General features: G+C 31.8%; 1 protein-coding gene across 1 annotated transcript in view; it reads right to left on the bottom strand.

The window, feature by feature from the left end:
• Nucleotides 1–1223: 1223 nt before the first annotated feature.
• The window catches only part of lmbrd1 (LMBR1 domain containing 1), a 221227-nt gene continuing 205458 nt past the window's right edge, over nucleotides 1224–16992 (bottom strand). The window contains exons 18-19 of the mRNA XM_056471443.1: nucleotides 3404–3495; nucleotides 1224–2027 (exon numbers count right to left, since the gene is read on the bottom strand). Of these exons, the coding sequence (XP_056327418.1) occupies nucleotides 1917–2027; nucleotides 3404–3495 (203 nt within the window). The 3' untranslated portion in view covers nucleotides 1224–1916. The remainder of the gene's footprint in view (nucleotides 2028–3403; nucleotides 3496–16992) is intronic.

The following is a 16992-nucleotide window of genomic DNA, read 5'->3' as shown; positions in this document are numbered from 1 at the left end:
ATTATATGAGCGAGCTCGAGAAAATGAGTTGTTTTCCTTCCAAAGAACTCCGCCATCTGTTAGGAGAGTCTGGCTGTCGTGGCTTCGTGGGCCATGAATCACATGAACATCTGCTCCAGGTGAGAACGCATGAACGCGCACAAAGCCCGTCCGTCACGCGCAGGCGCAGATGCAAGGCGTGTAAAAGCGCAGCCCGCGCGCGTCTCTTTCGTGCACGCGCTCACTTCTTGTTCCTGACTGCTAGAATAAACATATGATCTACAGTACAAACACTTTCACATCAGTCGTTTGCAACTGCATATGGATAATTATTTCTGCCATAAAAGAAAACAACAACAGGCATGAAATCTTAAAAAAGTTTAAAGGAAGAGTTCATTTGCAGAAAACATACATGGATAACTATTTTATTTTTATAGAAATTTTCATAAACCATGCAATTTTTTTTCGCAAATTAACTTTTTAATAAACAATAAAAAAAGTTTTGTTAAAAGTTGTAAAAACGTAGATATGTTTTTGCATATGAAATCTTCAGATTGTTAGTTAAATTAAAAGTTCAACAAATTAACTTAAAACTATTCACTTTAAAGTCAATATTGCATAGGCCTAAATCATAATGATTAAAAAAACTGTCTAAAATTAAAATATTATTGTACACCTTATTACACATATTAGGCACACCTTACTAGTACCAAGGTGGACCCCCTTTTGCTTTCAGAACTGCCTTAATCCTTCGTGGCATAGATTCAACAAGGTACTGGAAATATTCCTCAGATATTGTGGTCCATAATGACAAAATAGCATCACACAGTTGCTGCAGATTTGTCGACTGCACATCCATGATGCGAATCTCCCATTCCACCACATCCCAGAGGTGCTCTATTGGATTGAGACCTGGTGACTGTGGAGGCCAATTGAGTACAGTGAACTCATTGTCATGTTCAAGAAACCAATTTGAGGTGATTTTCGCTTTATGACATGGCGACAAATTCTGACACTACCATCTGAATGTCGCAGCAGAAACCCAGTGCTGGGAAACCACAATTATAACATATTCAAAATAATAACTTACCTAGTCATCTTATACTAATATAACTAACAACAACAACAGCAATTATTGTAATATTACTACTTCTACTATTGTTATATCACCTTTAAAGTAAAATCAAGTCATTGGATTTATTTTTTAAAATCATATATTTTTAAATCTTTATTAATTGATGAAAACTGCATTGATACAGACATTTTCAAAGAAATGTTAATTTCAGAAAAGAAGCAAAACAGGGAAACACTGTATATTTTACATCATTTTGCATCAGTCTATCATTGCAAGTACAATCCAATAATTCCAAAATAAAAGTCTGTGAAATAAATCAACATGCGTGACAGTAATTCGACATTATGGCAATAATAATTCAGAGATCAGAAACATTAAAGAAAGCACACAGCAGTATTATTCCTAAACAACAAAAAGACAGATATGCACAGCAATTATAAAAAGCTTCAATAAATAATTCAGCATAAAGATCTCAACCCTTTTTATTTCTGTCAACAAAAATATCTGTACCTTTAAACCTTATCTGAAACTAAACTTGGTCTTTTGTGTTGAATTATTTCAGACAGAAATGCAACATGACATGCATATAAACCCTCAGTTGGTAGTAGAAACGGGTTATCATATCAGACTATTAACTAATTAAACACAGCAATGCCTCTAGAGACACAAAATCTATTTGGCATCATAACACATTCACTTAAGTCTTAAAGAATGTTAATAATAATAATAATACTCTCTCTGAACGACGAACCAAAGATGAGTTTTGAGAAGGTGAAAAACTGTTTTACGATTGAGCCACTCCAGCTCTAACTGCTAACCAGACCTAGTAAAATCAGGTGTTTGTTTCATACCACAGCAGAGGTTAATGGACATATTCATCATCACTGAAATCTGAGTCGTCTGCATCAACTTCCCCTTCAATCACAGACTTCTTGCCTTTACAGCACGACACAACCAAACCGATGAGAAACACCTGCAACACAACAAGCGCACACACACAACTGTTCACTAACAACAATAAAAACAACAATCAAAAATAATAACAATTGCTATTTAAATAACTGCACAGCAACAAAACAAGGTTATCATTATTGTAACTGTTAATATTAATAATAATAATAATAATAATAATAATAATATATTTATAATATAACATGCATAATATGTAACAATTTTTGTTATAATATAATATGTAATTATTAATATAATACCATATTTAATAATAATAATAATAATAATAATAATAATAATAATAATATGTAATATAATGACATAACATTATATTTACTATAATATATTAATAAATATATATTATAATTATAATACAACGTTTAATAATAATAATAATAATATCTATAATAATATAGTTAGAATACAACATACATAATATAACATTATATTTATTATAATATATTAATTAGTATATATAATAATAGTAATACAATACCTGATAATATTTATAAATTTAATATAATAATAATAATAATAATATATTTATAATATAACATAATATATAGCATTATATAGCATATTGCTATAATATAATATATATAGCATTTATTATAATATTAATAATTCCATGTTATAATTACAATACAATGTTTAATAATAATAATAATAATAATAGAAATAATAATAATAATTATAATAATAAATGTATAATAATCAATAATAATAATCAATAATAACAACAATAATAATATATATATATATATATATATATATATATATATATATATATATATGTGTGTGTGTGTGTGTGTGTGTGTGTGTGTGTGTGTGTGTGTGCGTGTGTGTGTGTGTGTACACACATCTATACATAAATAATATATGCTATTTACTATAATATTATATTTAATATTAATAATAATAATAATAATAATAATATATTTAATGTAATAAAAATAACAGCATTATTATAAACTACAACAATTTTATACACAACATTACTGTAATTTTACAGTTAAATATGAATATGTATGTATGTATGTATGTATGTATGTATTAATTATCTAATAATCTGATAATGTAAGATGAGAAATATAATAATAATAATATTAATAATAATACAAATTATTGTTATTTATTATTATTTTATTATCAACAACACTTGTACATGATTACTGTAATCTTACAGGTATATGTACAGTATGTATGTATTATTATTTATCTGATATTTTATGATAAATAATTATAAATATTGTTGTAAAATTGCTGAGTAAAGGAAAATGTGTTTCTTATTGTTTAAGAATGCATTTGTGTTCATTTAAACAAGTCCTCAATATCTTATATTTATGTTTCTATATTTATATAATCCCATAAAATATTACAATAAATAAACCAGCTTACCCCAAGAAAAGCCCAATTGCCAAAATAGTAGATGGTGCTGAAAAACCAAAATTTGTGCAGGAACAGGTATGATCTGGTTACCGTGCACTGGTCTGTAAAAGAAACAAAAAAAACAAAATGTATTCATTAACAATCTATTCATTCATTTTCCTTCGACTTAGTCCTGTAATTATCAGGGGTCACCACAGTGGAATGAACCGCCCATTCACTTTTAGCAAATAAAAAAGAAAGATATTTCATCCAAAAGATTTTTGTCATCATTTACTCACACTTGTTCAAAACCTTTATGAGTTTCTTTGTTCTGTTGAACACAAAAGAAGATGTTTTGAAGAATGTTGGAAACCAGTAATCATTGACTTCCACAGTATCTTTTTTTGCTACTTTACTACTATGGATGCTAATGGCTACCAGATTTTCAAAATCTCTATTTGTGATAAACAGACATTAAATTTTATAAAGGGTTTGGAACCACTTGCGGGTGAGTACATTTGATTTTTTGGTGAATTACCCCTTTAACTTCTGTTTTATTATTATTATTATTATATTTTGCTACTAAGGATGCCAATGGCTACCAGTTTTCAAAGTCTCTCTTTTCTGTGATAAACAGACAATACATTTCATTAATGTTTGGAACCACTTGAGGGTGAGCACATTAAATTTTGTCTTGTCAAACATTGCTGATAAGTTTAGGTCTGACAGAAATAAGCAAACCCTTATGTGTTTGTGGAGTCACACACATACACGCACACAATAATAATAATAATAACAACTTACATACATGTATACATTTAAAATTAGATACATTTACACGCACACACGCACGCACACAAGCACGCACGCACGCACGCACGCACACACACACACAATTGTATGCCAGCACTATTTTGAAAGCAGATATTAGAGTTTTATTTTTGTTTGTTTGTCTGATTGTTGTATGAAGAATCTGATCAGAGCTCATGGATGAAGTGTGACTATTAATCAGCTGGATCTGCCCTACAGAGTGTGCTGTCTACAGAGGGAAGGGAGGAGCAGATCTGCAGATAATCAGCTGCTCCATTAAAAAACATGAGCGGCAGCCGAGGTCAGTCTGTCAGACATTCTATCAGCTCACACAGCGTTTGCACTCCACATTAACCTCTGTCCCGAGCGAGAGCCCATCAGCTGCTCACACACAAGCAGGATTGATGCTCACATGTAATATTAACAGCGGTCTTAAATGTCTCCAGCGACCACCGACGATTGGATCTGCCAGATTTTTCAGTACTGTGTACTAACAGGTGGAATTCAGACTCTAGATGTTGCAGGAAGTCTTCAACTCTACTAAATGTGTCATCAGAGGAAAGCTTTAATTATAAAAAAAGCTATATAGAAGATTAAAAAAAGTTAAACGAATGAATGTATGAAAGCTTAAAATATGAAAATATTAATGAGTAAATGAAAAATTTAACAAGCACAAAAGAATGAGTGAACAAAAAGAGCAAACAATAGAATTTAAAGAAAGATTAAAAAATTATGAAAGCATAGAATGAATGAATGAATGAATGAATGAATGAAAGTGTAAATGTGCAAATATTGAAACAAATAAAAAATGATGAAATGTACAAATGAAAGATTAAAAGAAATAAAAGCTTAAATAAATGAACAAAGTTCTAGTAAAATAGAACAAAAATGAAAGAATGAATGAAGAAATGAAAAACAAAACGAGGATTTAGCAAAATATAGATTAAAGGAACATGAATACTTTGAATGAAAGAAAGAATCAATGAAAGTGTAAGAATGAGCAAGTAATGGAACAAATAAATAAAATGATGGAATAAACAAACAAAAGAATAAACGAAACAATGAAAGCTTGAAAAAATTAACTAAGAGTTCTTAAAAATAAAAATAAAATGTAAGAACGAATAACTAAATGAAAGAACAAACCAAAGATTTAGCATAAAAAAGATAAAAAGAATGAATGAATGAATGAATGAATGAATAACAAATGAATGAGCAAATAAAAATAGATTTCATTTAGAACAAATGAAAAAGTAAGCACAATTAAACAATTTACAGATAGCACAAATGAAAGTGTTAGCTTAGCTGATGATTCGTAATATGCTAGTTTGGCATGCTGTCCTGGGAGAGATCCTCAAGCCCGGGACTCCCTCCCGTTTGCAGGGCGAGAGGGGAGTTTGAGCTCAGGTAGATCTCGAGAAACAAAAGATTTAGCAAAAGGAGGATACACATTGAAAGCTTAGAATGTATGAATGAATGCATGAATGAAGGAAAAGCAAATTAATGAGCAAATTATAGAACAAATGAAAATACCTAAAACAATGAGCAAATGAAAGAGCGAAAGTGAATGAAGAATTGAAAGAATGAGCAAATAAAGAATGAATAACTGAACAAGCAAAACATTTAAAATGACCAAAAAAGTAACAAATAAATAATGCACAACTGAAAGCTGAATGAAAAAATCAAACACAGAAGAAAAAATAAACAAACGAAAGAAGAAATAAAAGATTTAGCAAAAAAAAGATAAAAAACCAATGAAAGCTTAGAATGAATGAATGAGTAAATGAATGGATGGATGAATGGATGAATGTAAAAAACAAAGGAACGAGCAAATAAAGGATAGAAAAAATAATTGAAAAAAGAAAGCACAAATGAATAATTTAATGATTAAACGAATGGAAGAATGAACACAAATTAATAAATAAGACAACTAATGAACAACTAAAAGACTGAATGAAGGAAAAACACAGAAAGACAGATACCAGGGTTCAAATTTAAAAAAAGAATTACACAGAACGATAAGATTAGAATAAAAAAGAAAGAATATACAAATAAAAGAATGAAGAAAAAAATGAAAGATTGAAAGAATAAAGTATGACTGAATAAACAAACAAAACCTTTAAAAAAATGACCAAAAAAGTAACAAAGGAATAATGAACTGAAAGGAAGTGAATGAAAAATTAAACAAGAAAAAGATTGAGCAAAATAAAAAGAACGTATGAATGAATGAATGAATAAATGAATAAATGAATGAATGAATGAAAAACAAAGGAATGAGCAAAAAATAGAACAAATGAAAAAGCATGAAAGAACAAGCAAATAAAAGAGTGAAAGTGAATGAACAAAGGATTGACAGAACAAACAAATAAACAATGAATGAATGAACAAGCAAAACATTTTAAATGACAAAAAAAGACAACAACTAAAAGGAAGTGAATGAAAAAAATCAAACATGAAAGAAAATGAATGAATGAAATGAACAAACAAAATATTTAGCAAAAAAAAGAAAAAAATAATGTATGAAAGCTTAAAATGAATAAAAAAACAATGAAATGAGCAAATAGAAGATAGAAAGAACAAATGAAAAAAGAAAGCACAAACAAACTACTGATAGAATGAACACAAATTAATAAATAAGAAAAAAACAACTAAAAACTGAACGAAGTAAAAACACAGATAGACCGATACCAGAGATCAAATGAAATAACGAATGCCACAACAACAGATGGATCAAACGAAAGAAAGATTATACAAATAAAAGAATGAAAAACATATGTAAGATTGAACAAACAACAGACAAGCAGAAAGAGAGGCAAAGGTATAAATAAACATATATTGTAGTTAGTTGACTTATTTGGAAAAGTAGCAGTTATATATTTGTTGGAGACTTTAATGAAGTTATCCTACCGTCCAGAAGACCAGCAGCCAATTTAACTGAGCAAAAATCAATTCACAAACTCTGAGGCAACTCTTTAAAGTTCAGTCCAAAGAAACTGGGGGGAAGTTTTCTCAATTAGACAACACTAAAGCAGATGGAGGTCCTTGTTTTGGCTAAAGCAAGACAAACACACACACACACACACACACACACACACACAAAACATTTTTCTTTTACTTGAAACTTTGTAAGTTTCCAAGACTTCTGCCAAAAGCGAACTAATAAACTGATCTACGCGGCAAGCTTTTGGCATGTCGCTGCACAAAGAATATCTTTAAAAGACAGTTACTACAGCGGTCCCTCTGGCTCAGGACCTGTTTGAGAGCAGGCACGGTCCTCCCCTCCTGCACTTCTCCTGCCATCTGCAGCTCAGCAGATGCTCACCTGAATTACAGGGCAGATGGTTCTCAACAGTGCTCTGGCTAAACAAATCATCGTGTACAGCAGTGACCCGCTTCACCTTCAGACCGCAGTCACTGCTGACGGAGAAACACTGCCAAAGACCACAGCCATTCAGACCCTCCCTCCGCCTGTGCGCCACTGTGTTCCTGCGGCGGCTCTGAGCACTGACTCTTAAAGAGATGGTTCATTGTTGTCTTCATGTTGTACAAATCGGTATAACAGTAGTGCTACTAACGCAATTTAAGCCACAGTCTAAAGAAAAAGTGCTGGGTTCCACACAATCCATTCATGTCATCCCAACACAAACCAATTCATTCATTTTCCTTTTTTAGCTTAGTCCTTTTATTAATCAGGGGTCGTGACAGTGGAATGAACCGCCAACTTATCCAACATATGCTTAATGCAGCGGATGCCCTTCCAGCCACAACCCCAACACTGGGAAACACCTATACATATATACACTATGGCCAATTTAGCAATTCACCTATAGTGCATGTCTTTGGACTGTGGAGGAAACCGGAGCACCCAGAGGTAACCCATGCCAACATGGGGAGAACAAACAAACTCCACACAGAAATGCCAACTGACCCACCCGGGACTCAAACCAGCGACCTTTTTTCTGTGAGGTGATTGTTCTACCCACTGCGCCACCGTGACGCCCCCACAAACCAATTAAATTTAACTTAATAGTTTTTACAATTTTAAGTTGATTGAACATAAATCAATACATTTTTCATCCCCCCCAAAAAATGAATAATTGTGTTATTTGAACTCATTTTAAAAAAGTAGTTTGAACAAGCAGAAAACAAAGTCATTCTTTGAGTAATATTTTTAAAATTAAAGAAAAAAAAAAAAAAAAAAACAATAAATAAAATAAATAACATTTTGTTTTGACATAATGTGTGCTGTGTATATTAATTATGTATTTATAAATACACACATGCATGCTTATATTTGAGAAAATGCTTATTTTTTTAAATATGTATAATATATTTATACCTTTATAAATAAATATTTAGATATGTATATATAATTTAATTTAAATGACTCAGAAAAACATTGCCATGTACTCGGAGAGGATGAATTGACATCTAAACTAGCTTTTACAGCCAAACACATTAGTCAAGCACATGATTATATACAAAAACTTCTCTTTATATAATTACCTCTATATAAATATAAACCATGTGTTCTGCCTTCTCTTCATTTGCCAAAAATGACTATGTTTTTCTACTTTATTAAGATTTTCATGTTAATGTTGACTTTCACCATCTTATTTAGTAGAAATCACGAGATAATTAAGTTATATCTCTGAACTTTAATATTAAACGAGTATAAAAATGCTGTGCTTCCCAGCTGCTTTTATTCAGAATCAGCCGCAATGACTTCTGGGACTTCTCGAGTGAGTTTTACGCTCAAGTCTGCATCGATGCATTCTCGATATCAAGAACACATCAGGGAACTTTCACGCGTCCTTCGTTCTTGCGGTCTTAAGTTTTAGAACTGAACTTAGAACTGGTAGATGATGACGTTACACAAGAACACAATGACTCAGAATCACTGAAGAACGCATATTGAGAAACAGCCATATTTTCTGCTTCAAACTGCTTCCGTGTTCTACTTTGCCAGCATTAAACCCATAGCACCTCTGCAACAAAGGGATGTCATGCCGCACACATTGCTGTTTCTGTGTGAAGTCTAGAAAGAGGTCTAACTCTGTGCCACCACAAAACTATAGATGTGTTAAAAAATAATGAGTATATATATATATATATATATATATATATATATATATATATATATATATATATATATATATATATATATATATATATATATATATATATATATATATATATATTCGAGTAATGATCGGGAGGGAAAGTCCGATTCCGATCGGGCCCGATTTCTGATCACGTGATCGAATCTGGACATCCCTAACTGAAACTAAATATATAAACAATAAATAGAAATGTTAAACTAACGTCAGAATGAAATGACCTAAAACTAAACTGATATGTCCAGCAAATTTAACAACTGTATCGAAATAAACACTCATTTAAAAATGCAAATACAGTAATAACCTTCTAAAGGAGCAGTTAAAATCACTTTTGTTCAGCTAAAAATCTGCAGCTAAATCTGCAAGGAGAATCTAGTCATTCCAATAAGAATTTGGTCATCAGTGTTATGTTGTTGACCAGTCTAGGATCAGGGAGATAACTTTTTAAGATTTCTGAAAACCTTCAGTTGAGTGTACAGGCTGCAAATTCTGATGGTCGGAGCATTGTATCCATGATTGCGTCACAACAGAGTTTATGTGAAAATGATTTGGATGCAGGGATATACAACATGACATTGTGACTGTGTAAAGCAGTGTAATCCCGTACAAAGAAACCACTCAGAAGCGCTCAAATGTTAGCAGAAAATGGACTGATAATGAAATCAGTACTTTTGACATCCCTAGTTTGTCAAGTCATAAAATGTCTGAGAAAGAACATGCTGATATCTGGTGATTGTCCATGTTTGTTTGTTTCCGTACCATTTTGATCAATTATTAATCTCAAACAGGCATTTTCTGTTTTGATTGCTTCTGCAGACAGGCTTTTTATAACACAAAAAGCAAAAAACAATACTGTACAGATTTGAATGCTTATAGTTATAAACATTTTAAATCAAATTTAGGAATAAAAATACAGCATGTGAGAGTTTGTGCAGCTCTATAATATAGATCCAAAAACGACTGTCAAAACAAAATTCGCAATGCTTTAGGAAAAGAACTAATTTTGGGGGAAGGTCAGGAATATAAGTGAATAACTTTGATCTACAGTATTCCTACAGATCCCTTTTCAAAGCTATTGTATATGACAAAAAGCACTTTAACATTAAAACAACTGTCCTGCTGCTTTTCTTTTTTCAGGGTTTCTGCATGTTTCATTAAGTCTTTTTTCATCAAGGCATTTTTACAACCAATATCAATGAAATTGTAGACTAAACACTGTTTGTTTTGTTTGTATTTTTTCCAAATGGCCTGGTCGGGCCAATGGAAAAGATTTTCACACAAAAGCATTCAAATTTAATTCTTTCTTAGGCACATATTTTAAATAATATGTCAAAATATGGTTGTAAACACTTTTTCTGCAACATAGCATTTCATAACAGTGAGAGTAAAATAACAAAACAGTAACACAGCAGCAAGACAAATTAAATCATATTGGTAAATAGAGCTAATAAATAAAACATTTGTTAAAGGTTTTATTAAGGATGGATTGCTGGTGATTGGATCGGTGTCGGCCCAATTGGGTAGTTTTACATGGGCATAGGAAATTAAGGCCTATCTAAAATGACTTTAGACAAACAACACAATATTCCAGTGAATGTAAGACTTTTGAAGTCCTAAAATTTGGTTTTTGAAGACTTTCTAAGACCCAGCGGACACCCTGTTATTTGCTAGCCTTCAGTCACTGCGAACTCTCATTGTAGATATTATAGCAGTACAAGCCTTGAAACGATTGCTCACAATGTTTATTCCTTTCTGAAAAAGACCTAACAGCACTAGGGTTTTTGGAGTTAATAATGGCCAGATTTTGAGCGTGTGAATTCAGTGTGTGGTCACTCAGTGCAGCAGGGCAACCCTCGCTCTGAAAGCATGCATTATTTATCATGACTCATTTGTTTCTGTGTATACGCTGAATAGGAACAGGGTGGAAATAGAGGGAAAGTGCTGTAAAGTGCTCTCTGTTTGTCTGGTTTGGGGATTTTTCTGTTTGTTTTTGCCTTTTTTTTCCCCCCGCACTGTTTTCTAAAAGCACTCTGCAAATTTCTCTCTATATTTGAGTTTTCCAGGACCGTTGATCCTCAGCTCTCTGGGCTTCGCTCAATCTAAGTGAACCCCTGAGATTGATGTTGAAAATGATGCTATACTCTTCAAACTTTCTGACACGGACAAAGACTTCCACCTACAGACTGATGCTGCAAAGACGTTGTACAGTTGTCTGGATATTATGTCTCTCAGGTACCACAGATGAGAAACACAATCACCTTCTGGTTCCATATGATGATGATGATGATGATGAACCTGCTGTGGGTTATGAAAAGCTCACTACTGCAAATGCTATAGTCGATGAAAACCATCTGCTCCTCATCTCATATATCATTTATCTGCTGATTACTGTAACTGTGTCATTTTAAACTAAATGCAGGTCTCTATAAGTCATATCATAATCAAAATTGAAATGAAATATAAAAACATTATCATGATATCATGATGAAAGTTTCATCTAGCATGCATATTTATCAAATTAGGGTACTTTTAAACTTATTCAGCAATGATTCATAAAATGTGAATTTTAATCACAACTTTAAGCAGGTAAACGGTTTATAACATTGACAAATATCACATTCCAAGCATATTTAAAAAAATCATTTAACATTTCATTTCGGAAGAAACATTTAATAAATAAGACTTAGTATGTTATTTTAATTTTATGTTTTTCATATTATTATTATATTATGATGATGATTATTATTAATATTATATTTAAGTGGCCCTTTGATGATCATAACATTTTACTGACTTTTCAAAAGTAGTATATTGTAGGTATATACAATGCATGCAATCACATTCACACACAAGCGCACAAAACACACACAAAACCTAAAACTTTTACAACCTTCACTGTATTTTCAATGAAATATAAAGTTGTTAATTCCAGACAAATGTTTTGTTCCAATCAATCAATCAATCAATCAATCAATCAATCAATCAATCAATCAATCAATCAATCAATCAATCAATCAACCAACCAATCAACCAATCAATCATTAAATCAATCAACAAATCAATCAACAAATAAATTAATCAACAAATCAATCAATCAACAAATCAACCAATCAATCAATCAATCAATCAATCAACAAATCAATCAATCAATCAAATCAACCAATAAAAAAAATAATAACAACCTAAACTAAACAAGAATAAACCACAAACACATACTTCAACATACACTTGTTTCTTAGAAAAACAAAGGCTACAGAGCAGTATACAGAACACCAACATCTTTAGTTTTTTTTTACACAAATGACATTTATAGGGATATATTTGGTGATCTAAGCCCTGCCTTAACATGTACAAGAAGGTTATGTATCTTAAGCATACAAAAAACACTCTTAATAACATATTTCAGATTCACATAAATGTATAGAGCATCCTCTAGTGGCTTTGTAATCTGAAAAGTGCAACCAAACGTATCAGGAGCAACGTATTTTACATTTCGCACCAATTGAAGCACGTATTTCAATGAGCCAGAGCTGATCATAATGGCGCCTCCTATTAGAATATCAGCTACTCAAGATTATTTCACATTACTGCACAGACTCACTTAGCAGAAAACCCATAGTCACACTTCCAGGAAAACATTATAAGCCCATATCTAATGTCATGTCCAGAAACTTATTTATTTATTTATTTATTTATTTATTTATTTACTTAGTTATTTGACTCAATTTGACTTAGTTTGAGCATCAGTACATCATCATTGCATACTGTTTAATAACACAAATCCATTAACTATCATAATTAACATCCTATTTTGGTAAAAGTACTAGTGTCTGTCACAAACAAAAACAAAATATCATCTTAGTGTAGTGTTTTCTTTATTAAAAGGATAGTTCACATTTACAGGGATATATTTGGTGATCTGTATGACAAGCCCTGCATTAACATGGACGTGTACATGAAGGACATGTATCTGAAACGTACTAAAAACATCACCCTAAGTAACGTATTTCAGTTTTGTATAAATGTATAGAGCACCCTCTAGTGGCGTTGTGATCTGAAGCGTGCAACCAAACATATCAGGAGCAACGTATTTTACGTTTCGCACAAATTCAGGCTGAAGCATGTATTTCCATTGAGCCTGAGCTGATCTTAATAACGTCTCCTATTAGAATATCAGCTACTCAAGATTATTGCACATTACTGCACAGATTCACTTAGCAGAAAACCCATAGTCCCACTTACATGAAAATATTATGAGTCCATATCAAATGTGTATCTAGAAACTTTAACTCAATTTGACTTAGCTAGAGCATCTGTATAACTGCATCTGATTTACACACTGTTTAATAACACAAATCCATTAACCATCATAAAATACATAATATTAGCATAGTTTTTGCTTTATTAAAGGGATAGTTCACCCAAAAATGTAAATTTACTCACTCTCTCTCAAGTGGTTGCAAACATTTAGGAGTTTCTTACTTCTGTTAAACACAAAAGAAGATATTTTGAAGAAATCTGAAAACCTGTAACCACTGACAATGTCAATGGTTGCAGGTTTTCAGCTTTCTTCAAAAACATCTTCTTGTTTTTGAATGAGTTTGAAACAAGTAAAACATAATTTTCATTTTTGGGTGAACTATCGCTTTAAATCATGTTTAAAATGACTTAAGTATAATGATGCAAACACTACTGCATAGTTTTTTCATAACAGCAAGAGCATGCTTCTGTGACCTGTGCGCACTGACTCTGAATCAGCTTGAATGAGACTGCATTAAGATGCATTCGATTCTCTCAATGTACCAGTGGTCCACGTCTTGCTCCATGAGATGCACATGGCGGCGTGGACCCGTGCCAGACCGAGCCTGACGTGGCTATTAATTAAAGTGTTCCTTAATTATCTGCTCTGTTTTAGTGCTTAGCTGAGTAATTATAGCCAGCTTTCTATGCACCAGACCGGGGGTGAATCCAGATAAGACTAAGACGCAGACAAAAAGAGGAAATCAAGCAATCTATGCTTTAAAGTGACAGTTCAACCAAATAAAAGAACATTCTGTCATCATTTACTCACTTTCACGCCATTCAAAAGCGCATTTCTTTCTCCAACACAAAAGGAGGATTTTCAAGAAACTTCTTCAATGCGTTTTATACTTCAAAAAAGAAGCGGAAGCAAAATAAAAGCATCACAGAACTGCTCTATAATATGATTCATGGACAATATATTTTTAAGTGTTATGTAGGAACATAATAGGTTTTGTGTGAAGCTTGAAATTGTATTCACTGATATTTTCCCACGTAAATGATTCAGCGAGTCAACTTGAGAACTGGACTCTTCCATAGGAATCATTCTGAAACAGATTTATTGAAATGTTTTGAAATGAATCAGTCATGAATCAAACATGACTACATTGTATATGGTCTATAATATGATTCATGCACAATATATATTTTAAGTGTTATGTAAGCATGTAATAGTTTTTGTGTGAAGCTTAAGATTCTGTTCACTGATATTTTTCCATGTAAATGATTCAGTGAGTCAACTTAAAAAGTGAATTCATTTATTGGAATCATTTTGAGACTGATTCATTGAAATGATCTGAAATGAATCAGTCATGAATCAGATATCACTACATGTGACTAATTTATTAACCATTGATTTTTGAATCCCTATAATTTTGTGAAATGAAAGAAATGATTCACTGAACATTCAACTCTTCTTTCTTCAGGGGAGCAGAAAAGGAAGATTTTGAAAAACTGTGCCAGTCACTTCTTTAATATATTTCCATTAATGCAAATTAAAGAATATAAGCTTAAAAATAATAATAATAAAACAAAAATAGAAGCAAAATAAAAGCATCACAGTATTGGTCTATAATATGATTCATGCACAATATATATTTTTGGTGTTACAGTATGTAGGCATATAACAGCAAGAAGCTTAGGATATTATTCACTGATATTTTCCCATACGTAAATGATTCAGTGAGTCAACTTGAGAACTGAACTCATTCATAGCAATCATTCTGGCACTGATTTATTGCAATGATCTGAAATGAATGAGTCATGAATCAGACATCACTACACATGTCTAATTTATTAACAATACATTTTTGAATCCCTGCCATTTTGTGAACTGCATGAACCGATTCACTGAACATTTAACTCTTCCTGCTTCAGTGGAGCAGAAAAGAACGATTATTAAAACGTGCAGCAGGTCACTTCTTTAATATTTCTTTTTAATGCAAACTAAAGAATTTAAGCTGAAAAATATCAATAAAACAAAAATAGAAGCAAAATAATAGCATCACAGAATTGGTCTATAATATGATTCATGCACAATATATTTGTAAGTGTTATGTAGGCATATAATAGGTTTTGTGAGAAGCTTAAGATATTATTCACTGATATTTTCCCATGTAAATGAATCAGTGAGTCAACTTGAGAACTGGATTCATTTATTGGAACCATTCTGACACTGATTCATTGAAATGACCTGAAATGAATCAGTCATGAATCAGACATCATCTCATCTTTCTTGTTTATGAACTATTGATTTTTGAACTATTCTGCCATTTCGTGAATTGAATGAACTGATTCACTGAACATTCAACTCTTCTTGCTTTCTTTCTGGAAGAGAAAAGGAAGATTTAGAAAAACTGCTTTGGTCAGTTCTTTAATATACTGTATATCCATTAATGCAAACTAAGGTGATTAAGGTTAAACATTATATAAAACTATATGAAGTGTCATAGAATTAGTTTATATGACCTGTTAATGATTTTTTAAGCCTTACGGAGGTATATGGAATCTTTCACTTCCCCCATGTAAATTGTAAATCTCTGTGAACAGATAAATAGATCAGTGAGTCAATTCAAGAACTGGATTCATTTACAGGAATCATTCTGACCAGTTCTGGGAACTGGGTGAACTGATTCGTTGAAAAGATCTGACACAATAGATTGAATCAATTAGGAATCAGACATCACAAGATCTGTCTGCTTCATGAATGAATCATTTTTCACACCACTACCATTTACTAATAATGCCACCCTTTTAAATAAAAAACAGCACTAGTCGGTCTTTTCAATGAATTTATAATAAATGGAAGTGTTTAAGCTTCATAAAAACATCATAAAATTGGTCCATATACTTATTGCATGATATTCTTAGTCTCATAAAGTCATATATTAGAGAATTGTGTGAGAAACATATGAGTCAATGAACCAAACTGACTCATACAATTCAGGCACTAGGTTTAGATTCACTCTTTACATCATTACCAGTGCCAGATTTAAATGATTCATCGAAACGATTAAACTCAAACGAATAAATTATTCAAATTCTCTCATTAACCCTCATGAACACAATAATGAAGCTAATATGTAGTGTCAAGACTCTCCAAATTGAACATATGGCTTTAGAAAATGGTGGAAAATTAATCTGTGATACGTTTATGATGCTTTTGCATGCTTGTTGCATTATAGTAACTGCACAGAAAAGAAGGCCGGTGCAACTCTACCCAAAATCATCTTGTTTTGTTTTTAGAAATACTGTCATCTGGGTTTAGCTCAACATGAGGTTGGGTAAATGATGACAGAATGTTCATTTCTGGATGAACTATTTCTGTAATGAAAACTATAATCACAAATCCTTTGCCTAAAAGAGACAGAAATTGTTTAGTCACTTTATTGG

Source organism: Danio aesculapii, chromosome 13 (assembly GCF_903798145.1).
Source record: "Danio aesculapii chromosome 13, fDanAes4.1, whole genome shotgun sequence".
In the NCBI taxonomy this organism is placed as follows: domain Eukaryota; kingdom Metazoa; phylum Chordata; class Actinopteri; order Cypriniformes; family Danionidae; genus Danio; species Danio aesculapii.
The sequence above is the reverse complement of the archived record's forward strand: the minus strand, read 5'-3'. Positions and strand labels throughout refer to the sequence as shown.